The 25,793-nt window shown below is 43.8% G+C and overlaps 1 protein-coding gene across 3 annotated transcripts in view; it reads left to right on the forward strand.

The window, feature by feature from the left end:
• Positions 1-25,793, forward strand: part of LOC132827232 (glutathione hydrolase 1 proenzyme-like) — a 189,009-nt gene that overhangs the window by 124,661 nt on the left and 38,555 nt on the right. For 2 of the 3 annotated variants that reach the window (XM_060843858.1, XM_060843859.1), the window contains exons 7-10: positions 7,759-7,919; positions 17,614-17,769; positions 19,475-19,611; positions 23,906-24,093. In XM_060843858.1, the coding sequence (XP_060699841.1) occupies positions 7,759-7,919; positions 17,614-17,769; positions 19,475-19,611; positions 23,906-24,093 (642 nt within the window). The remainder of the gene's footprint in view (positions 1-7,758; positions 7,920-17,613; positions 17,770-19,474; positions 19,612-23,905; positions 24,094-25,793) is intronic. The other variant, XM_060843860.1, reaches the window with a different exon arrangement.

Below are 25,793 nucleotides of genomic sequence, written 5' to 3' on the forward strand. Positions count from 1 at the left end.
CGTTCCGTATCACCTGTCCTTCGTGGAGAAGTTTCTGAAGAAAAACACCTTTGACCACAAGTCCATCAGGAAGTGGTCAGCACGTAGTGTCCTCGAGACCCTTCAGGAAAAGGAGAGGGCGGATCCTATCGAGCGGTTCCCTGAGCAGACTGTCAAAGCCATTTGGCAGAATGCCTCATCACCAGAACTTTCCAACAAGCACCAAGACATGGCTTGGCTGGTGGTGAGAAGGGCTCTGCCTGTGAGATCGTTTATGCACGCCCGGACTCTCAGCTGCACCGCACGCTGCCCTCGAAGCGGCTGCGGGGGGGAAGAGACTGTCACACACCTCCTTCTGGAATGTGCCTATGCAGAGGAAGTCTGGAGAGGAATGCAGTGGTGTTTGTCGAGGTTCGTCCCAAGCAGCGCCGTGAGGCGGGACTCCGTGCTGTATGGCCTGTTCCCCGGGACGCACACCGAGACGAACATCAACTGTGCCTGGAGAATCATCAACTGGGTGAAGGACGCTCTCTGGGTGGTCCGAAACCTGTTGATCTTCCAGCTGAAGGAGTTGACCCCGACTGAGTGTTGCAGACTGGCACATTCCAAGGTCCAGGACTATGTGTTGAGGGACGCGCTGAAGCTTGGGGCAGCTGCCGCCAAGGCGCAGTGGGGAAAGACCACCGTGTAACATCTGCCCGCCTAAAGAAGAACAGGGGGCCCATGCAGTCGTTTGGGCTCTGCTGATGCCTCAGCTAAATATGTAATCGTACAGAACTGTAAATAGGAATGATTACTCTGTTTCAGTATGCAAAGAAATGGAATGTTTACATATGTACGGCATGTCCAGTTGTATAAATCATCAAAGTATTTATGAATAAAGTATATTTTTGAAATAAAAAAAAATACAGAATAGTTTCCGACTGACAGTGCTTGGCCAGGTGCATAAACAGCTTTTAAAGATGACCTTGCTGTAAGGGTTGCTCGTGAATTGCAGGATATTTGGTGAATAACAAGTTGTTCTGGGAAGAGCAAATGAGAGATATCATATGGGTACGTGGTTAATAAGCTTAGTTTGGAAAGATACAATGAGAAATCTCTGCAGTCTTCATGTCAGAAATCCCACCAAAAAAGTCTCTCAAATTTAGACAAATGTCTCCGTTTTCAAAATCTTAAAGTGACAGGACTGCTTAATTCCCTGAGTCTTCCTTTATAATCCAAGCTTGAAGTTGTCTAATCACTATTTCTAACTTTCTGCATTCTCTCCAACCAGTTCTCAATCTTTATGATGTGCTTGGATTTCCAATAAAAATACTTGAATTAATCTCACTCTACACAGAGTACACCAATACTGAACACAAAACAGTACAGTACAAGTCCTTTGGCCTTCGATATTGTGCCAATCTTTTTTCCTACTCTAAGATCAAACTAACCTACATACCCTTTACTTTACTATCTTCCATGTGCCTATCCAAGAGTTGCTTAAATATCCCTGATGTATCTGACTCGACTACCACTGCTGGCAGTGCATTCCACTCTGTGTAAAGAACCTATCTCTGACATCTCCCCTCAACCTTCCTCAAATCACCTTAAAATTATGCCCCTCATGATAGCCATTTCCACCCTGGGAAAAAGTCTCTGGCTATCCACTCTATCTATGTCTCTCATTGTCTTGTACACCTCTATCAAGTCACCTCTCAACCTTCTTCACTCCAATGAGAAAAGCTGTAGCTCCCTGAACTTCATAAGCCGTGCTCTCCAGTGCAGGTAGTATCCTGGTAAATCTCCTCTGCACCCCTCTAAAGCTTCCACATCCTTTCTATAATAAGGCGACTAGAACTGAACACAATATTCCAAGTGTGGTCTAACCATGGCTTTATAAAGCTGCAGCACAATGTTGCAGCCCTTAATCTCAATCACCCTGCTAATGAAAGCCAACACACCACATGCCTTCTTAACAATGGGATCTACGGACATGGACCCCAAGATCCCTCCGTTCCTTCACAAAGAATCCTGCCTTTAAAGAATATAATTCTGCATTCATATTCAACCTTCCAAAATGAATCACCTCACACTTTGCCAGGTTGAGCTCCATCTGCCACTTCTCAGCCCAGGTCTGCATCCTGTCAATGCCCCACTGCAACTTATAACAGCCTTCCACCCTCTCCACCACTCCACTCTGGTGTCATGGACAAACTTACTAACCCACCCTTCTACTTCCTCATCCAAATCATTTGTAAAAATCACAAAGAGCAGAGGTCCCAAAAAAGATCCCTGAACCCAGAACATCACTAGTCACCATGGTCCAGGCTGAATTCTTTCTATCGCCTACTACCCTCGTCTTCTTTGGGCCAGCCAATTCTATATCCTGATAGACAGGTTTCCCTGTATCCCATGCCTCCTTACTTTCTGAATGAGCCTGATCAAATGACTTGCTAAAATCCATATGCACACATCCACTGCTCTTTGTCGGCTATCTTTCATCTTCCATAGTTACACCAGCACCACTCCCCACCTCTTCCTCCGCTACATTGATGACTGAATTGGCGCCACCTCGTGCTCCCGTGAGGAGGTTGAGCAGTTCATCAACTTCATCAACACATTCCATCCGGACCTTAAATTCACCTGGACTAACTGACACCTCCCTCCCCTTCCTGGACCTCTCCATCTCCATCAATGATGGCCAACTCGACATTGACATTTTTACAAACCCACCAACTCCCACAGCTACCTGAATTACACCTCTTCCCACCCTACCTCCTGCAAAAATGCTATGCCGTACTCCCAACTCCTCCACCTCCGCCATATCTGCTCCCAGGTGGACCAGTTCCACCACAGAACACACCAGATGGCCTCCTTCTTTAAAGACTGCAATTTCCCTTCCCACGTGGTTAAAGATACCCTCGAACACACCTCATCCATATCACGCTCCTCCGCCTTCAGACCCCATCCCTCCAAGTGTAACAAGGACAGAACCCCTGGTCCTCACCTTCCACCCTACAAACCTTCGCATAAACCAAATCATCCGCCGAGATTTCTGGCATCTCCAAATGTGCCCAACCACCAGGGATATATTTTCCTCCCCACCCCTTTCCGCAAAGACCGTTCCCTCCATGACTACCTGGTCAGGTCCACACCCCCCTACAACCCACCCTCCCATCCTGGCACCTTCCCCTGCCACCGCAGGAATTGCAAAACCTGCGCCCACACCTCCTCCCTCACCTCTATCCAAGGCCCTAAAGGAGCCTTCCACATCCATTAAAGTTTCACCTGCACATCCACCAATATCATTTATTGTATCCGTTGCTGCCGATGCGGTCTCCTCTACATTGGGGAGACTGGACACCTCCTCGCTGAGCGCTTTAGGGAACATCTCCGGGACACCCACACCAATCAACCACACTGTCCTGTGGCCTAACATTTCAACTCCCTCTCCCACTCTGCCGAGGACATGGAGGTCCTGAGCCTCCTTCACCGCCGCTCCCTCACCACCCGATGCCTGGAGGAAGAACGTCTCATCTTCTGCCTTGGAACACTTCAACCCCAGGGCATCAATATGGACTTCACCAGTTTCCTCATTTCCCCTCCCCCAACCTTACACCAGTTCCAATCTTCCAGCTCAGCACCATCTTCATGACCTGCCCTACCTGTCAATCTTCCTTCCCACCTATCCACTCCACCCTCCTCTCTGACCTATGACCTTCATCCCCACCTCCATCCACCTATTGTACTCTTGGCTACCTTCTCCGCAGCTCCATCTCCCTTCCCATTTATCTCTCCACCTCAGAGACTCCCTGCCTTCATTCCTGATGAAGGGCTTTTGCCCAAAAGGTCGATTTTCCTGCTTCTCAGATGCTGCCTGACCTGCTGTGCTTTTCCAGCACCACTCTAATCTAGATACTACCATCCTTGGCAGTACATTTCATATTCCTATCCACCTTTGGGTAAAAATGCTTTTCCTCAAATCCCTCCTAAATGGCCTGCCTTGAACTTTAATATTTGATGTTGGAGAACTGCTGCTTTCTATGTACCTTGTCCATGCCCTCATAATCTTATACATCTCTATCAGGGCCCCTCAACCTGCATTAAAGAAGACAGCCCAAGCTTATTCAGCCTCTCTCTCTCAGGCAGCATCTGGTGAATCTCGGCTGTATCCTCCCCAGAGCAATCACATCCCTCCTATAATGCAGTGACCAGAACTGCACACTGTACTCCAGCTGTGTCATAACCAAAGATCTGTACAGCTCCAACCTAACCTCCCTGCTCTTATAATCTGTGCCTTGACTGATAAAGGCAAATGTCCCATATGCCTTCTTAACGACACTGTTAACCTCAAAAAGGTGGTTCTGGAAAAGTACAGCTGGTCAGGCATTGTGGGCGGCACGGTGGCACAGTGGTTAGCACTGCTGCCTCACAGCGCCTGTAGACCCGGGTTCAATTCCCGACTCAGGCGACTGACTGTGTGGAGTTTGCACGTTCTCCCCGTGTCTGCGTGGGTTTCCTCCGGGTGCTCCGGTTTCCTCCCACAGTCACAAAGATGTGCGGGTCAGGTGAATTGGCCATGCTAAATTGCCCGTAGTGTTAGGTAAGGGGTATATGTAGGGGTATGGGTGGGTTGCGCTTCGGCGGGTCGGTGTGGACTTGTTGGGCCGAAGGGCCTGTTTCCACACTGTAAGTCTAATCTAATCCGAGGAGCAGGAGAGTCAATGTTTCGAACATAAGCTCGTCATCAGTTTATGCTTGAAACGTTAACTCTCCTGCTCTTCGGATGCTGCCTGACCAGCTGTGCTTTTCCAGCACTACACTTTTTGACTTTGATCTCCAGCATCTGGAGCCCTCACTTTCTCCTACCCTGTTAAACTGTCCAGTTCAATATTTGCTGCTTTCTGGAAAGCAGCAATTCACAGGACAGCACGGTGGCTCAGCGGTTAGCACTGCTGCATCACAGCACCAGGGATCTGGGTATGATTCTAGCCTTGGACAACTGCTTGTATGGAGTTTGCACACTGTCCCCATGTTTGCATGGGTTTCCTCCCACAGTCCATAGATGTGCAGGTTAGGTAAATTGGCCATGCTAAATTACCCACAGTATTCAGGGATGTGTAGGTCAGATGCATTAGTGAAGTGAATTACCTCCTCCCACCCTGCCCCCTGTATAAATGCCATCCCATATTCCCAATTCCTTCGTCTCCGCCGCATCTGCTCCCAGGAGGACCAATTCCAACACCGCACAGCCCAGATGGCCTCCTTCTTCAAGGACCGCAGATTCCCCCCAGACATGATCGATGATGCCCTCCACCGCATCTCCTCCACTTCCCGCTCCTCCGCCCTTGAGCCCCGCTCCTCCAACCGCCACCAAGACAGAACCCCACTGGTTCTCACCTACCACCCCACCACCCTCCGCATACAACGTATCATCCGCCGCCATTTCCGCCACCTCCAAACGGACCCCACCACCAAGGATATATTTCCCTCCCCTCCCCTATCAGCGTTCCGCAAGGACCACTCCCTCCGTGACTCCCTCGTCAGATCCACACCCCCCACCAACCCAACCTCCACCCCCGGCACCTTCCCCTGCAACCGCAGGAAATGTAAAACTTGCGCCCACACCTCCACACTCACTTCCCTCCAAGGCCCCAAGGGATCCTTCCATATCCGCCACAAGTTCACCTGTACCTCCACACATATCATCTATTGCATCCGCTGCACCCGATGTGGCCTCCTCTATATTGGTGAAACAGGCCGCTTACTTGTGGAACGCTTCAGAGAACACCTCCGGGCCGCCCGAACCAACCAACCCAATCACCCCGTGGCTCAACACTTTAACTCTCCCTCCCACTCCACCGAGGACATGCAGGTCCTTGGACTCCTCCACCGGCAGAACACAACAACACGCCGGCTGGAGGAGGAGCGCCTCATCTTCCGCCTGGGAACCCTCCAACCACAAGGTATGAATTCAGATTTCTCCAGTTTCCTCATTTCCCCTCCCCCCACCTTGTCTCAGTCGGTTCCCTCAACTCAGCACCGCCCTCCTAACCTGCAATCCTCTTCCTGACCTCTCCGCCCCCACCCCACTCCGGCCTATCACCCTCACCTTGACCTCCTTCCACCTATCCCACCTCCATCGCCCCTCCCCCCAGTCCCTCCTCCCTACCCTTTATCTTAGCCTGCTTGGCTCTCTCTCTCTCTCTCTTATTCCTGATGAAGGGCTTATGCTCGAAACGTCGAATTCTCTATTCCTGAGATGCTGCCTGGCCTGCTGTGCTTTGACCAGCAACACATTTGCAGCTGAATTCTAGAGTAGTATGGGTCTGGGTGGGTTACTGTTCAGAGGCTCAGTTTGGATGCATTTGCTCTATTGGCCTGCCCCCACACTGTAGGGATTCTATGATGAGCTATTCACATCCCCTGGAAAATATGCATTTTGGAATTCAGTGAGGGCAAAGTTCTGCTTGTGTCTAATATAAATGATACCTACACAGCTCTTAAGGTGCAACCATTGTTTTTAAAGAAATGATTGTTACAATCATAAGGACTATAAATCTATTATTTTTTGAGTTTGGTGCTAAAATGAAGGGGATCATGTGACCTGTTCTGATGTCTACCTGACAGCCAGTCTGAATGATTTGGTATTTAGAATTTTAGGGTGCCCAGATATTTTACTGGGAAGACGATATAAGGTGTTTACATTTGGAGACAAGACTGTTTGCGAACAGTGAATAGACTGAGCCTCCAAAGTCCCAGAAAAATGTTAAGAATGTCGTGTTGTGAACAGCTGTGCTTTAAAGTGTCCACTTGCTTTCAAGATACAAGAGAATTCACATCTCAAGAATAGCTGATTCCATCTGGATACAAGGCCAGTGTGATTCACATAACCATGTAGATGGGCTTTGAGAAAGCTAGAAAGTTAGTTTGCAAGGATTTGGAGAGGAAGAACAGTGTGGTAAAAACAAGGACTGCAGATGCTGGAAACCAGAGGTAGAGTGGTGCTGGAAATGAAGGAGGCCTCTATTCCTGATGAAGGGCTTTTGCCCGAAACGTCGATTCTCCTGCTCCTGGGATGCTGCCTGACCTGGTGTGCTTTTCCAGCACCACTCGAATCTAGACAGAAGATGAATAGTAACAAACAGAAAGAGGCTGTGATTCAGGAATGTTATTGTGAGCTCATGCATTGGTTGGAAAGATCAAATCTGTGAAGAGTTAAAATGAGGCTGGAAGATGTTGAGTTAGAGAGAAAAGGCTCTAGAGAAACCTGTAGTATGAAAAAGCACCAAGAATGAAAAGTTTCAGCCTGGGAAAGGAAAAGATCACAAATACACCCTAAGGAGTTAAGAAACATTTGAACTGATACCAGGAGAATTGAACATCGACGTAAAGGACAGTTTTACATATACTTGATAGTGAGTTTTTCTCAGTTGTATTAAAAGTTCTGTAATTTAGTTTAATTGGCTGATTTAATTAAATTTAGCTTAAAGATGATTTCAAAAATTGTATTTAGCTAAATAGTTTTAATCTGTTTCTAATAGCAAACGGCTTAAAGTGTGATATCAAGTGTCAACCATGGAGCTATTAACTGGACACTTGAAATTTTTTTTCCAAGCTTGTGGCATGGTTTGTAACACCATAACCTGGAATACTTTGGTTCTTAACTCAATAAAGAGAGCTGAAAAGAATACTGTGCTTTTATACACAGTTCACTTTTGCTAAAATGCAACTCTTGAACATGTTTGATTATACTATTCACTTCTGTTACTCAACATTTTGTCTGTCTCTTAACAGTGAAGTATTTTGCAATTCCAAAGGCAACATACTCCAGGAAAATGACACAATTAAATTTCCAAAATTAGCCAAAACTTATCAGATTCTGGCAGATGAAGGAGCTGATGCATTTTACAACGGACCTCTCTCCCAAACGATAGTGACTGATATCAGGAATGCAGGTGGGAAAACATATCATTTGCTGACTCTCCATTGCATCATCTTGATGGCAGCAGTTAGAAAGTATACAAGGCAGCTTGAAGCTTTTGATCCCATCAACTAATTCCTGTGTTGTTAATAATTTTGTATTTATTTCACTTCTGCACAGATTGTATACGTGGTGTTGGCAGGGCTAGTATTTACAGTCCATTTTTAATTGCCTTGAGAAGGAGATGGTGAACCTTTTTGAAACACTCAGTACAGTCCAACAAGTTCTGTAAGAGATGGAGTTTCAGAATTTTGACCGAATGATGTTTATTGGATGGTTGTGGCTTCAACACATTGAAGAAGCTTGAACCCATCTAGGATAAAGCTGCCCACTAGATTGGCACCTAATCCATCAGTTTCAACATCCACTTCCTTCACCACTATTGTACAGTGACAGCTGTGTGCACTATCTTTGGCCTCAGATAACTGTCAGTGTAGAGTTTGCGCATTCTCCCTGTATCTGTGTGGGTTTCCTCCCACAGTCACAAGGATGTGCAGGTTAGATGAATTGGCCATGCTAAATTGTCAATAGTGTTCAGGGATGTGTAGGTTAGGTGCATTAGTCAGGGGTAAATGTAGGGTAACAGGGGAAGGGCATGGCTCTGGGTGGGTTACTCTTCAGTGGGTCAGTGTGAACTTGTTGGGCCAATGGCCTGTTTCAACACCATAGGGATCCTATGATTCTATGATACAGTTCCAAGTTGAATGGGGAGTGACTGAAATGGTAACTCAAAGTGGTGGTGTTCACATACCACCTGCTGCTTTTGTTCTTCTAAGTGGTAGAGGACATAGGTTGAGAAAATTCTGTCAAAATAATTTTTCCAAGAAATGGTGGTGCCTCTTGTAGGTAGTACACACAACTGCCACTGTACAATAGTGGTGAAGGAGTGAATGTTGACACTGATGGATTGGGTGCCAGTCTAGTGTGCTGTTTTATCTTCAATGGTTCCAAGCTTCTTCAATGTTATTAGAGCTGCAACCATCTAACAAACAGAACATTTTCTATTACATACAGAAATCAAAAATATTAATAATTTAACTTGTGTGTTCAATGCCAATGTGCATACAATTATAGAACTACAATTCCCTACCTTTCCTTTTTCAACTGCTCCTGCTCAACCCAACTCCAATGTCTGTATAAGATTTATATGTAGGTTGTTTATATATCTGTTTGGACCAGTAAAGTGGGCTTATGTGAGGTCAACTGGGCTTTGAGCCAATGTAGAATCTACCAACAATTACCCCAACTTCTCGTGTGCAGTTGCAGAGTTGGCCATCGGGTTACGAGACAGCATATGAAGTTTATAACATTGAAGAGTCAAAGGGTTAAAAGTGGAAGCCACTTGAGCAGAGTCAGCCAATTCCACTGTTTGTTTTCATTATCATTGCTCTCATGATTCACCTGCAATTGCCCACCAACCATGGAGAGCTCCCTGCTACAACTTACTGTGGCACTACCTGGTTCAGGCAGATTTTCTCTGTTTCAGTCAAGATTCAAAAGCAGGAGATTTTATGTTAATCAGGCTGCTGACTGATGGCGGGCTTCCTGCTGGAGATACAAACCGGAAGCAGATAGTCCCAACCTGCCTCACGTTGCTGACCAATCAAAGGGCAGTACCTCTGCAGTGATGGTAATGAGGGTAGCTGTAGGATCACCACTGAAGAAAAGGTGGACGTTGTTTGGGGATGGGGTATTTCTTAGGTAAGCTACACTTTGTCCCACTGAATGCTTTTGTTTTGAATACATTATTGTGGAACAAAAGACACCTGCATGCACACACGCACACATACAGTGACTAACAAACACAAACCTATACACTGATAGCCTGCTCCCCTGGTTTACCAGTTACCAACTCTTTCTCATTTCACCTGGAGGTGAAGTAATTACAGTCAAGGTGGGTGAGACCCTTAAGTACTCATTAAGTGACGACTTAGGGGCCTGAATTGTTGTCAGAATATAATGGTTCTCCATTAGTCCTCCTCCAAAACATATTTTCTGAGGTGGTGGGAAGAAGATTGGAATCTCCCTAGTACCAACCCATATGATTATCTGACACCTATTATCCTATCACCTTTTTCAGTACTTTCTGGAAGTACTGAACCCTGAGTCTCTACTGTTCACTAACACTAGATCTTATGTGCTCCTCTCCTTGGCCACAGTGACTGAGATGACTCCTTGCAGAAACCTTCTCAGGAACCCACTGTTCTTCAAAGAATATAAGGCGATTCTTCTCATTGCATTAGTTCGGTTCCAACATGGGCACAGCTATTAGGTGCTTGCGAATATACATGGAACATCATCCAGGCAGACATAAAGCCAATGTGGATGCCTTCAAGCTGCCTGTTATGATTCAACAGCTTGCCTTCCCCTCTGAAGATGGATGAAGTCATCATGATTTTGAACTTCCTAAGCACTGTACCGTTATCTGCCAAACAAATCCAGGCTTGGACCCAAAAGGACCCTACATTGGCGAAACTGTGTTGTAACGGTGGGCCACAAAAAGGTGCTACAGAAGAGTTGAAACCCTATATCTCAAGGTATCATGAGTTAAGCAGAGAAGATGGCATTATCTTGCAGGGAGCCCTGATGTTTGTCTCGCATCTACATGAGTGACAAAACCTTCAAGAATTGCTCAATGGCCTCCAAGAATTGCTATAATGAAAATGCTCACAAGGAGCTGTATTTGGTGGCCTGGCAAAGGCACAGTTATCAGAAACCTGGTCAAGAGAGGCAAAACTTTCCAGGAAAGCCAGAAGGCCCAGCAGCCTCACTGCGCCAATGGGATTGGCCTAGGAGACCGTGAATGTGACTACATTCAGACTTTGAAGGGCCATTTATGGGCTCTACGTTCTTAATCTTTATCGATCCCCATTCAAAATATATCGATATGCACCGAATGGCTTCTATTAACTCTTACAGAATCATAGAAAAACTTCACCAATCTTTACTAAAGCTTGCAGATCTTTATGAAGGCCAACAGGTAGGGCATATTCATTTGGCACCATACCGCCCATCCTCAAATGTTCTAGCTGAGTGGGTGGTCCAGGTGTTCAAGAGTCACATGAAAAACAAACTACAGGGTCTTTAGAAACAAAGCTTGCAAGGTGCCTCTTCAACTTCAGGATAGGGCCACAAATGATGACAAGTGCAGCCCTGGTGGATGGGCTGACACTTTGGACAAGGCTTAGCCTGACTTTCACAAACTTAAGCATCAAGATTTAATCAATCAAGAATCCAACAAAGGGATCATGATAGACAGAGATGAGACACCGGGAGATACAGTCCACGTAAGGAAGTTTGGTGACAGCTCTCCATAGATTCGTGCTTAAAAAAAATGATCTGCTGTCATACATAATTAAAACTAGGGAAAAGTCTATGAAAGACACGTCAACCACCTCTGTGGAACCATCCATAGGGGCAAGTGTTTCGACAATCATGCCACTATCGGCATCCTTCACACCATGTGGATGGGAAACTCCACCCACTAAAAACTCGAGAGCCAGTCCTGAAGGCTATGGAGATGGAGACAGAGATAGACGAGATGGAGATAGGGAGGTCATTGCAAATATAGAATGACAATTTAGCAACAAAAACTTTTAAAAAGTACACTTAAAGAAAGAATCAATGTTGATTTATGTTTATATCATACTTTTCTGGATAAAAAAAATGGAAAATATCCCAAGCCATGTCAAATTGTCGTTAGGAATAAATTCCACATATTCCAAACAATCTGTGACATATTATAATATGCAATTTAAAATACACCCTTTGGACTAATAGAAACCCTGATGGATGACCTATATTTCTGGCTGTTACTACAATCTGTTGTGTATGATTATCAGATACATCACTCTATTCTGTTGTTGCACAAAAGCAGCAAAGATAACTGATCCTAGGTATTAGGGAGATAAGTTATGAGGAAAGTCTGTGAAACTTGTGTGTTACAGACTAGAAACACAAAACACAAAAGATAGACAGGATGAAAACAGATTATTGCTTCAAAAGAAAACATACAAGCCAAAACATTTGAGGAAGTAGTACTTCATATGGAGGATAAACAATATTGGAAGTTATATACCAGTTGGAGACAAAGACATGAAAGATATTCAAAATGTAGTTGGATACTAAGGTAAATAACCTGTAATGCTGCAGCGATGAGATTCGTTGCACTGATTAATCATTCCTTGTCTGGGGATTTTTCCCTAAGTTTTTTTCTTTATTTTTTTATGAGATGTGGATTTTGCTGGCAAGACCAGCATCTGCTGCACATCCTTGACTGCCTTTGAAGTGAATGGCTTGCTAGGCCATTTCAGACCCAGTTCAGAATTAACCACCTGAATGCGGAACTTGAGACAGGTGTAGGCTAGACCAGGTAAGGAAGGCAGATTTCCTTCTGCGAAGGACATTTGTAAACCAAATGGGTTTTTGTAACAATTGGTAAGAGTTGCCATGGTCATCATTAGTGAGAGCAGCATGTAATTTTAAGTTACGTAATTTCAATGCATCTAGCTTTTATTGTGTGATTTAAACCAATTTATACACTGGTTTGAATTGCGACTTGTGTCCCTTCATAATTCTCAGATAAAAATTTAAAGTTTTCAGTTATTACAATGTGGGATCTGGCTGGTTGCCAACAGCAGACTTCTACTACATAAATAGAGTCATCGAGATGTACAGCATGGAACCAGACCCTTCAGTCCAACTTGTTCAAGCCGACCAGCTATCCCAACTCAATCTTATCCCACCTGCCAGCACCTGGCCCATATCCCGCCAAACTTTTGGGCTAATGGTAGGCTACTTGGTAGTGTGGATGAGCAGAGGGATCTTGGTGTCCATGTACACAGATCTCTGAAAGTTGCCACCCAGGTAAATAGTGCTGTGAGGAAGGCATATGGTGTACTGGGCTTTATTGGCAGAGGAATTGAGTTCCGGAGTCCTGAGGTCATGTTGCAGTTGTATAAGACTCTGGTGCGGCCTCATCTGGAGTATTGTGTGCAGTTTTGGTCGCCATACTATAGGAAGGATGTGGAAGCTTTAGAACGAGTGCAGAGGAGGTTTACCAGGATGTTGCCTGGAATGGTAGGAAAATCTTATGAGGAAAGGCTGAGGCACTTGGGGCTGTTCTCATTGGAGAAGAGAAGGTTTAGGGGAGATCTGATAGAAGTGTATAAGATGATTAGGGGTTTAGATAGGGTAGATACTAAGAACCTTTTACCGCTAATGGAGTCAGGTGTTACTAGGGGACATAGCTTTAAATTAAGGGGTGGTAGGTATAGGACAGATGTTAGGGGTAGATTCTTCACACAGCGGGTTGTGAGTTCATGGAATGCCCTGCCCGTATCAGTGGTGAACTCTCCTTCTTTATGGTCATTTAAGCGGGCATTGGATAGGCATTTGGAAGTTATTGGGCTAGTATAGGTTAGGTAGGATTCGGTCGGCGCAACATCGAGGGCCGAAGGGCCTGTACTGCGCTGTATCCTTCTATGTTCTATGTTCTATGTTCAAACCCTTCCTATTCATATACCCATCCAGATGCCTTTCAAATGTTGCAATTGTACCAGCCTCCACCACTTCCTCTGACAGCTCATTCCATACACTTACCACCTTCTGCATGAAAAACTTGCCCCTTAGGTCTCTTTGATATCTTTCCCCTCTCACCCTAAACATATGGCCTCTACATTCCAGGGAAAAGACTTTGTTTATCATTACAGTGCATAATGAGATCCACCAACTCTTCACTCACCCTCAGAAACGCATCCCTCCAAGGACAAATCCACTTTCATAACCCCACATTTCCCATGGCATTTCCCAGGGCAAGGACTGTGGAAGGAAACTGAAACACTGGAATGAAGATAACTCAGACATGGGGAGAACCTGCAAACCCCAAACAGTCTCCCAACACTGAAATTGTACCTGTGTCCATGGCGCTGTGATGTTGCAGTGCTAACCACTGTGCCACTATGCCACCTATATCTGCATAGGCTGTTTGAATAGGTATCATGATTGATTGCAATTCTGTCACCCTTGTCCTATAACTGTACACATTATTTCATTTTAAACAATTATCTCATGCCCTTTTGAACCATCGCTGCCATGCGTGCAAGTCGCCGTGTGCACGTCAGTGTGTGAAGCATTTGAGGTCAACACAACAGGCTCAGTTTCATTTGTGGGCGGCATGGTGGCACAGTGATTAGCACTGCTGCCTCACAGCGCCAGAGACCCGGGTTTAATTCCCAATGCGGGCACCTGACTGTGTGAAGTATGCATATTCTCCCCATGTCTGCATGGGTTTACTCCCACAGTCCAAAAATGTGCAAGTTAGGTGAACAGGCCATGTTAAATTGCCTGTAATGTTAGGTGTGGACTTGCTGGGCCGAAGTAATCTAAGTAAATGAATGCATCTTTTGATCTTGCCACTACCACACTTCTCATTTCATTTGTATGAAAAGGTTTTTCTTACCTCACATGAACTTCTTTTGCAAATCACTTTAAATCTGTGCCCCTTTGTTCTTTGGACTTCTCATTAGTCAGAACAGTTTCCTCCTGTCTATTCTCTCTAGTCCTTGTGATTTTAAACTGTTCTATCAAATCTTCTCTTAGTCTTCTCCTCTCTGAGGAAAATAGTCCCAACCTCTCCAATCTATCTTTGTACCTGTATTTTTATATCTCTAGAACCATTCTTGTAAATCTCTTTTGCTTTCTCTTCAATGTGCTCAAATCCTCCCTGAAATGTGGGACCCAGTACAGTACACAATACTCTAGGCAAGGTCTAACCTGTATCTCATACACGTTCAGCATAACCTCCTGCTCCTGTACTGTATAACCATATTAACAAAGACTAAGATAGGTTATGCTTTATTAACCACTCTTTTGACCTCTCCTGCTGTCTTTAATGATTTATGTACATTATATATAACACAAACACACACACACACACATTATATATAACACACACACACACACACCCCCCTAGGTCTGTCCTGCTCACACTTTAAAGTAATATTCTTTATACAATCTCTACATGTTCTTTCAACCACTGTATCACCTCATACTTTCCTCATTGAACTTTATCTGAAATATATTTGCCCATTCCACCAACTTGTCAATGTCCATTTGAAGATCTTTATTATCCCATTGCATTATCTTCTACAGCTGGTATGCAATATGTGTCCAGGAGACATGCTCACGGGATCATTATCGTATCATGCCCTGTGTCCTGGTGGTTTAAAGGTCTCAGGCTCCATCTTGCTGGAGACACTTGCAGCATGACATGTTGACAGAGCAAGCAAAAGTTAGAAATGAATTGCTCTGTATTAGTCCAGACATGGAGATGCCTTTGATCGTCATGTATACAGATTCCAATAGCTGTAATAAGCATGTATTGAATCTTTGTGTGTTACCAACATCTAGTCCTTATGCTATGAGACTAATGTAAGTATCACCACATCATGTACAAATACCCAGTTGAAGATAAAAAACATCACCATATTTATGGTAGATTGAGAAGGCAGGTCAAATTCATCCTCCTTGCAAAGTTTTGTATCTCGTACAAGCTTTGAAATTATTCCCTGCATGCCAGAGGCTTGATCATTATTATAAATTAGGAAAAGCAAGAGTCCCTACAATGACCACGGGAACTCCATTAAAAGCCGCCTTCTAGTTTAAAAAATATCCCATTAAATGTCCTATTTAATAAATAGTCTCTGTATCCCATACTCAGCAGCTACTTTTGTATTCATGTTGCTATTGTCCCTTTTATTTCATGAACTATCATTTTTCACAAGTTTGTTGTGTGGCACTATTCAAATGCCTTTAGAATGCATGTACATTACATTAACAGCAATACCCTCATCAACCCTGTTATTTATAGCTTCATAATAATAGAAGCAGGATTAGACCATTTGGCCCGTTGAGCCGGGTCCACCATTCATTAAGATGATGGCTGATCTATCCATGTCCCATCTCCTCCTACCTGCATTATCCCCATAACCCTTAATTTCCTTGCCATGCAAAAACTCATTCAACTGCGTCTTGAATATACTTAATGAAGCTGCCTCTACTATTTCCTTCAGCAGAGAATTCCATAGATTCACTACTCTTTGGGGAAAGCAGTTGCTCCTCATCTATGTCCTAAATCTACTGCCCCTTGTCCTAGTCTCACCCATCTCAATGGAAACAACTTGCTTGCCTCTATCCTATCTATGGCTTTCATTATTTTATATGTTTCTATAAGATCCCTCTCATTCTTCTAAATTCTAGCGAGTACAGTCCCAGACGGCTCATCCTCTCCTCATTGGGTAACCCCCTTATCTCCAGAATCAACCTGGTGAACCCCCTCTGCACTGCCCCCAAAGCTAGTATATCCTTCCTCAAATAAGGAGACCAGAACTGCACACAATACTCCAGGTACGGCCTCAGCAACACCTTGTACAATTGCAGCAGAACCTCCCTGTTCTGAAATTCAATCACTCTAGTAATGAAAGCCAATATTCCATTAGCCTTCCTGATTACCTGTTGCACCTGCAAATCAACTTTTAGTGATTCATGTACGAGCACTCCTACCTACTCTTACCTACTATTTTTACTTCCAAAGAGGATAACCTCACATTTACCACCATTGTACTCCATCTGTCAGACCCTTACCCACTCACTTAACCTAAATCTGTCTGCAGGTCCTCCACATCCTCTGAATAGTTTGCCTTTCCACACAATTTAGTGTCGTAAGCAACTCAGATACGTTACACTTGGTCTCCTCTTCCAAATCATTTATATATATATCATGAGCAGTTGTATCCCAACACCAACCCATGCAGCACTCCGCTCACCATTGACCTCCAACCAGAGAAACACTCATTTATCCCAACTCTCTGCTTTCAATTGGTTGTCCAGTCCTCTATCCATACTAGTACTTTCCCCACAACTCCATGCATTCTTACCTTATGAATGAGTATTTTATGCAGCACCTTACCAAATGCCCTCTGGAAATCCAAGTATACAACATATCCCATTTATTCCTCTCCATCCACTGCATTTGTTACATCTCAAAGAACTCCAGTAAGTGGAGTTAAAGATGACCTTCTTTAATGACTATTTGACTAACAATGATAAGTCAAACATGACCTTCCCTCCCTGAATCCATGCTGCATCTGCCTGATGGAACCCTTCACATCCAGATGCCTCACCATTTCTTCTTTAATGATAGTCTCTTCACAAAATCTCCAGCAACTTAATTAAATATGATTTTCTGTAAGAAAGACAATGGCAACAGGCAAAACAAACACTGTCATCTCCAACTTATCTTCCAAATTACACACCATTTTAAATTGGACATGTTTCTTTATGACTTGGTCATAACACTGAACAGTACTGTGATCACCTCAATATACAGACTCCAGCAATTCAGGAAGACTTTCTTCAGCTCATCTTTTTAGAGCAGAGATAGGAAATTAATTCTGCAAGCTCACATCTTAAGAATGATTGTATATGGGCTGTTACGGCCTTCCTCAGAAATACATATAAATACATTTTTCCACTCTGTCATGTCATATGCAGTGCTGATTAAACTGTGTATGATGGAGGACAGTTGACTACTGCGATGATAATGAGTCTACATCTACTCTCCTATATTTATTTGGCACCATTGTGTTGAATTACTTTCTCCTCTGCAGGTGGGATTATAACTCTTGAGGACCTGAGAAGTTACAGAGCTCATAACCTATCATCTAAAGATATGGTGAACATATCAATTGGTGACTACACGTTGTTTGTGCCAAGTGCTCCTACCAGTGGACCTATGCTTGCATTGATACTGAACATCCTGAAGGGTGAGATATCACAGCAGTGACATTTTCGTCAGCAGGATAGGTAACACCAGCAGGAATTGTCGGAATTCAAATCAAATTTGCTTCTCTGTGATTCCCACTGAAATCCACAGAAATCTCCCCATGGTTGTGCAGTCAGATCATTCAGTTATGGCCTACCCAAACTTCCAGTATTGATTTCATTATTATGAAATGATTATATTCAACTTTGCCAAGCTTTGAGTTTCCGAGATCAGTTTGTGAAATAATTATTTATAAGAACAAAAGAGAAGTACAGCACAGGAACGGACCGTTCGGCCATCTGAGCCTGTGCTAATCATCATGCCCTGACTAAACTGAAAAACAAACCTTCTGCCTTTATTTGGTCCATAAGCCTCTAATCTCTCCTTATTCATGTGACCATCCAGATGTCTCTTAACTGTTGCCATTGTGCCTGCTTCCAACACTTTTTTGGCAGTGAGTTCCAGCCTCCTACTATTCTCTGTTTGAAAAACATCCCCATCTGACCTTGAACATGTTAGATTTGTTGTGTTGGGAACCCACAGCTGGTACAAAGTACAACTTAGTCATGCTACTGCCTTTTTGGGCTGAATGGTTGGCCACTCGTTTCAAAGACTGAATAAAGCTTGATGTTGTCAGCCATGTCATTGATGCTGTTTAATGGGTTTGGAAACTGTTCAGACTGTTATTTCTCCAAGGTTTCTCAGTGCTGCTCCAGGAACTAGTTTAGCACATTAAGCAACACAAAAACAGGGAGATGATAATAGAATTGTATATGGTGCTAGTTAGGCCACAGCTGGATTATTGGTTCTCATTGCCACATTATAGAAGGATGTAATTGCATTAGAGACAACACAGAAAAGATTGATCAGGGTATTGCCTAAGCTGGGATGGTTCAGCTATGAGCAGCTTTTCCCTTAGGCTGAGAGGGAATCTGATTGTGTTGAACCGTGTAGACAGGGTAGATAGGGAGAAACGTTTCCCCTTAGTGAGGGGTCAATAACAGTTTTAATGTAAGGGGCAGGAGGTTTACAGGGGATTTTCACCCAGAGGGTTTTGGGTATCTGGAACACACTGCCTAAAATGGCAGGAACCCTGAAGACATTTAAAAACTAATTAGACGAACTGTTGAAATCTTATAGCATAGAAGGCTATGGACCAATTGATGGAATATCGGCTCAGAATAGATGGATGATTAATGACCAGCGAGGATATGATGGGCTGATGGAATTCTTTCCAATGCTATAAAAGCTTTATAACTCTATAATTCTATTCTCGTGCCCTTGTGAACCATCGCAGTCTTTGGGCTTGAGGCACACCAATAGCAGGGAAAGCACAACGGGGGTTCTGACTGTGGCAATCAGTTCAGTTACTTCCAGAGTCAAATTGAGATGTAGCTTCAAGTGGGAGAACAGATAGGATCTCTCATTTCTGAAAATGTGTTGACTACCTTTTAACAGATTATTTTATCTTGGAAGGTCTTTGGATGATCCATTGTAACATTCTGTCAATTTTCATGTGAGACTAATGTGTCTGAATTTCCTTTCGTGCATTAAGAATGGTGCGACATTGGCTTCTGATGTTTTGTATTGATTTCACATTAAAACCAGCATGAAAGATCTTTATCCCATGTTCCTTGGATTACTGATGGACTTCATTCAGATAATTACATTCCCATGTTATGTCTCAGCTTACTTTTTATTTACAGGTTACAATTTTACTTCAGATAGTGTTTCTTCTCCGAAGCAGAGGGCCTTGACATATCACCGAATAGTTGAAGCCTTTAAATTTGCATTTGCAAAGAGAGGCATGATGGGAGATCCACAATTTGTCAACATAACTGAGGTAAATTATCAGTTTAATGTTGTTCAGTTAATTGAAATGTCATCACCATGCACAGTCACACTGCACACTAACTGAATTGTCATTAGTTCTTGTCCTACCTTGAATGTCCATGGGTGTGAGTTAGGCATTGTCTAGGTATTTGCATGGATATGACACTGGAAAAGCACTGCTGTTCCTGCTGTAATGTTTTAAGGTTTCCAAGAAGGTGACTTGTGATGAGTTTGTAAGATTGATTGGAGACACCAAGTTCATTGATGATAAATTCAAGGGATTAATGTGACAATTCTATGTAGACATGGAAGACATAGCGAGCATTTTAAATGAATACTTTGCTGTGAGAAACAGGGACTCTGACATTATTTTCCAAACCTCTCTGGCCAGAGGAGCACAACTAAATACAAGCCAATCAGCCATCACTATCGGAAACAGTTGGAAACTATTGGAAAACAATTGGAGAGACAGAATCAATATGTAAGATAGCTCGCTGAGCTGGAAGGTTTGTTTTCAGACGTTTTGTCACCGTGACTGGGTAACATCACCAGTACGCATCTCTGGTGAAGCACTGGTACTTTGTCCCACCTCACTATTTATAGGTCTTATAGGGTGATAGCTGAAAATGTGTTGCTGGTTCAAGCACAGCAGTTTAGGCAGCATCCAAGGAACAGGAAATTCGATGTTTTGGGCCAGAGCCCTTCATTATTCCTAACCTGCTGTGCTTGAACCAGCAACACATTTTCAGCTCTGATCTCCAGCATCTGCAGATCTCACTTTTTACTTATAGGGTGATATCAAACCTTAAGAAACCAACACCTGGTCATGATGATGAAATGTCTGAAAACAAACCTTCCAACTCAGCCAGCTAACTTTCATATTTCTCATCAACCTGAGCTACAAGTTTTCTCAAAAATGATAAGACAGATCAATCTCCACTTGAAAAGACAAGGATTGATCAAGATAATCAGCTTGGCTTTGTAAATGGAAGGTCATGTCTAATGAATTTGTCTGACTTTTTTGAGGAGGTGTAGATGCTTAGTAGTAGAGAACAGAGGGTGATGGTCAAAGGAATTTGTTTTGCTGGAAACCTTTGTAAAGCATATTAATGATCCAGATGTGAATCTAGGAGGTATGACTGTAAGTTTACAGATGGCACAAACATTGGTGCTTTGATAAATAGTGAGGGAAACCTTAGACTACAAAATAAATTAGATGGGCTGATCAGATGAGCTTAATAGGAAGAATGGAATTTAATCCTCACAAAATGTGGGATGTATTTTGGGTGGACTAACAAAGTGTGTGCATGTTGAATGGTAGGACCCTTTGGAAGTACAGAGGGACCTTGATGTGCATGTCCATTGATCCTTAAAGGTAGCAGGACAACTGGATAAGGTGTTTACAAAAATTAAGAACCCCACCATACCTGCGGGGGGATACATTCCAAGACCTACCATGGAAGCCCAAAACTGCGGATAGGTGCAAACCCATTCAGCTCAACCAGACATTCACCTTTGCAGCAACCTCCAGTCCCTGGTTCCGGAAGGTTCCCTTTAATAAGTTCAGGCCGCAGTAAACCGCAGGTGACTAAAATCGTGGAAAATGATTCAGCGGATGCAGGGGTTGCCCTGTATTTGCTGTTATTGTCAAAGCATTAAAAAATATTGCAAAAGCTAAGAGGTTCGGATGGACCATTTAACAATGTTCGGTAGGTCACAGTACTGTACGCAGTTCTGGCTGTCACACTATAAAAAAGATGTTATTGCATTAGAGAGAGTGTGGAGGACACTCAAGAATTACACCTAAGCTGGAGTGTTTCAGCTAAGAAGACAGACTAGTTAGGCTGGGGTCATTCTCACGAGAGACGATACTGAATTATACAAAGATATGAGTGGCATAGATGGAGTAGATAGGGAGACCCTTTTCCGTTCAATAACCAGGTCATTGTTGCTGTTTTACAGTAAGGAGCAGGGGATTTAGAGAGAATTTGAGGGGGGAGAAATGGTTCATAAAGTTACAAGAAGTTTCAAAAGGGTTGTGAATATCTGTTACTCCTTGCCAAAGTGGTGGTAGAAGTAGGGACCATCACGACAATTAAGATCAATTTAGAAAAGCACTTGAAATCATAACAGACAAAGCTCTGGGTCAAATGCTAGAAAAGTGGGATTAGGATAGATAGATGTTAAATGACTGGAGCAGATAAAATGGACTGAAGGGCCGTTTTCTGTGCTGAATGACTTTAGATTAGATTACTTACAGTGTGGAAACAGGCCCTTTGGCCCAACAAGCCCACACCGACCCTCCGAAGAGCAACCCACCCAGACCCATTCTGGTTACATTTACCCCTTCACCTAACAGTACAGACAATTTAGCATGGCCAATTCATCTAACCTGCACATTTTTGGACCGTGGGAGGAAACTGGAGCACCCGGAGGAAACCCACGCATACACGGGGAAAATGTGCAAACTCCACACAGACAGTTGCCTGAGGCAGGAATTGAACCCAGATCTCTGGCGCTGCTAGCCACTGTGCAGCCCACACTCGAATCTGTTTGTTTCCGGTTTTGATCCAGCCACTTGGGAAGCAAAATGAACAGAGTCAGATTTCATCCACAATTCTAGTTTTCCACAAAAAAAGAATAGATTTTTTTCTTTGAAAACATGAGAAACTGTACAGTCTAAAGAACACATCAAACATCAAACCAAATCTTTTCCAAGTCAAAACATAAATGTATGCTTTGAGACAGAACCTTGAAGAACAGGTCAATACTCCAATGGAACATGCTTCTTTATGTGAGGAACAACTACTGCAGAACGAACTACATCCCTGTTTTCCCACACAACATTGCCTTATAGACAAGCTATTAACATCGAAGAAGCAATTTCCCTCTGTATTACTGGAATTATACCAGCATAGGACCCTTCAGCAAGCACAATTTGTTCAAGGTGTGTGATCAAGCTTCCAGACTGATTAAATCTCTGAATTAATGGAAATCAGCAGAGAAAGAGAAAGCTCACCAACTTCATGTGAAGTGTTTCTATACATTCTCATAGACTTTCCTTATCCATCTAATAACACTGATTAATCAAGTCAAGGACTCGGGAGGAGTGAGAGAGATAAGGAGAAACTGTACACAAAATGTTGTAAAAAGGAGTAATCTAAGTCACTTGATTCATTTGAGAATGTATAAATATGTTCATCAATGTTTAGAAAGAAAGGAAGAAAGTCTTAGAAAGGGGTATTGTGGATAGGTTTTAGGACTCTAGAGCAACCTTGTGATGATGTCATTAAGCTGCTCCCTTCCGGGCACAAAGAACCATGTGGGAGGAGTTAGAGAAATAATGCATTATTGATGCAGTTCAATGAATAATCTCTTAGCAATCCAACATTCAGATTAGAGCCTGTTATGTCTAAGACTACCATATACGGTAGCATTTAGTATTAATATGCAGCAAATGGAGTTCTAAAGGAACTTAAGCTTGAAAACAGTTTTTAAAATTACCTTCTCCTTTTGATCTGAAACTGCAGGGTGGGAGCATAAAAAGCATGTCTCAAACAGAAAATTCAGAATTAGGTAGAACTTTGAAAAAGTAAATACAACAAATCATTTCCGCATGCAGCAAGATCAGTAACCAAATGTAACAGATTTAGGATGTGGAGTAAAATGAAACAGGGTGACACAGTGAATTGCAGGGATCGGAAAAACACTGCCTGATGGTGGAAAGATTTTCAAAAATACTTTTCAAAAGCGAATTAGATTTATACTTGTGAAGATAAAATTTGCAGGGCTTTGGAAAATGTGGGAGTGGGACTCATTCGACAGATCTTTCAATAAGCCAGCATGAATAAGATGGACCAGAAGGTTTTAGCCTGTGCCTTGTTTAGAAACAATCATACAATCATACCCTGTATAGTCCATCATGATTCTCTGAGGAAGCAGTTGAGTTCCTGGAATGTTGTGCGCTAGTTGCCGGGACTTGCCACACACAAACTGAACACTGCCTTAAAGACACTGCCTGAAGTCATTGTCCGAGATGCATTTCAACTATCCTGTGTGACATCAGCCATTTCCAGCACCAGCTATGCTATGTCCTCTACGAATGAGACTGACCATTTAATATTGACTTGTGTGTTTCAGGTTCAGCCTGCACATATCCATTAAATTGAAAACCTGAATATTCAGCAAAGACAGACAGAGACTTCATCCATTCGGTCTGGACTCATTCAAATCCTGATCTCTAAACTGAGAGGTCCACTGCACTATACTAATCATTTTATTCTTTGGATCCTTTTCATTAACAGTTCATTTCCAATATGACTTCAGAGTATTATGCGGCAAAGCTGTGGAGTAAAATCACAGACAATACAACACATCCTCCAGAATACTATGAGCCTGAGTTCTACACCACCGATGATCATGGGACATCCCATTTGTCCCTTGTAGCAGAGGATGGCAGCGCTGTGTCAGTAACCAGCACCATTAATTTAGAGTAAGAGATTACTGGTGTCTATTTGTTTCTTCCGCTTGCTGTTTCTTCTTGGTCCTGCTATTGTAGTGTGTGAGAGGGTAACGGGGTACCTTATTTGGTATATGAACTTTGTCACAGCTCTTTTTGGCCACAACAGGAATTGTAATAATGGGCTGAGGGTGACGTGGGTAGAAATATACCTCCACATAAGAATGAAGGAAAGAGAATGATGATTCCCTCCACTTGGCAGTTATTATAACTACTTTTATTCATTTCCTAAATAACATTAGAAATTGCAAATCAAAGGTATCTGGTCAGGATGTAAGTTTGCTAGCTGAGCTAGTAGGTTCGTTTTCAGACGTTTTGCCACCATGCCCGGTAACCTCATTAGTGAGCCTCTGGTGAAGCATTAGTGTAATGACCCACTTTCTATTTATGTTTAGGTTTCCTTGGGTTGGTGACATCATTTCCTGTGGTGATGTCATTTCCTGTTATTTTGCTCAGAGAGTGGTAAATGGGGTCCAAGTCGATGTGTTTTTGATAGAGTTCTGGTTGGAATGCTCATGTGTGTCTCTGTTTGGCTTAGCCTAGGATGGATGTGTTGTCCCAGTCGAACTGGTGTCCTTCCTCATCCGTATGTAAGGATACTAGTGAGAGGGGGTCATGTCATACTGTGGCTAGTTGATGTTCATGTATCCTGGTGGCTAGTTTTCTGCCTGTTTGTCCAATGTAGTGTTTGTTACAGTCCTTGCACGGTATTTTGTAAACGACATTAGTTTTGTTAAGTTCATTAGCTGCTGTTTCAGTGTGGTGGGTTTGTGGGCTACCATGATGCCAAGGGGTCTGAGTAGGAGAAAGTAAGGACTGCAGGTGCTGGAGATCAGAACTGAAAATGTTTTGCTGGAAAAGTGCAGCAAGTCAGGCAGCATCCAAGGAGCACGAGAATCGACGTTTCGTGAATGAGCCGTTCTTCAGGAGCGAGGTGAGTGTGCCAAGCAGGCTAAGATAAAAGGTAGGGAGTGGGTGAGAGGGGTGGAGAGGTTGAGGCGGTTAATGTCGCGGCGGCAGTTGGCTACGAAGAGATCGAGGGCGGGTAAGAGGCCAGCACGGGGTGTCCAGGTGGATGGGGTGTGTTGGAGGCGGGAGAAGGGGTCGTCAGAGGGTGGGCGAGAATCCTGGTTGAAGAAGTAGGCACGGAGGCGAAGGCGGCAGAAGAATTGTTCGATATCTTGCCGCGTGTTGAACTTGTTAATGCGAGAGCGTAGAGGAATGAAGGTGAGGCCTCTGCCGAGGACTGATCTTTCATCTTCAGAGAGGGGGAGGTCTGAAAACACAGCAGGGCTGGGAGCTATGGCCTGCTGTGGGGCTGGAGCTGGGAGTGGGGGCGGGGTTAGGCGTAGGGGCGGGAATCGAGGCAGGGACGGAGATGGGGCGGGTGTGGGGTTTGGCGTTGGGGCGGGGTTAGGCGTGGTGACGGAGATCGGTGTGGGGGCGGGGTTAGGCGTGCGGATGGAGATCGGCGTGGGGGCGGGGTTAGGCGTGGTGACGGAGATTGGTGAGTGGGTGGAGACACATGCGGCGTGGTCATTGTGCATGTGAGTGATGTCACTGGGGGTGGAAGTGGCTGCGGCGACAGCAGAAACGGTGTTGTTCCCGATAGCCGTGGACCCCGGGGAGGCAGCAACCGCCACCACGAACCATGACGTCACTTCCGCCCCCAC

This window comes from Hemiscyllium ocellatum, chromosome 24 (assembly GCF_020745735.1).
Source record: "Hemiscyllium ocellatum isolate sHemOce1 chromosome 24, sHemOce1.pat.X.cur, whole genome shotgun sequence".
Classification (NCBI taxonomy): domain Eukaryota; kingdom Metazoa; phylum Chordata; class Chondrichthyes; order Orectolobiformes; family Hemiscylliidae; genus Hemiscyllium; species Hemiscyllium ocellatum.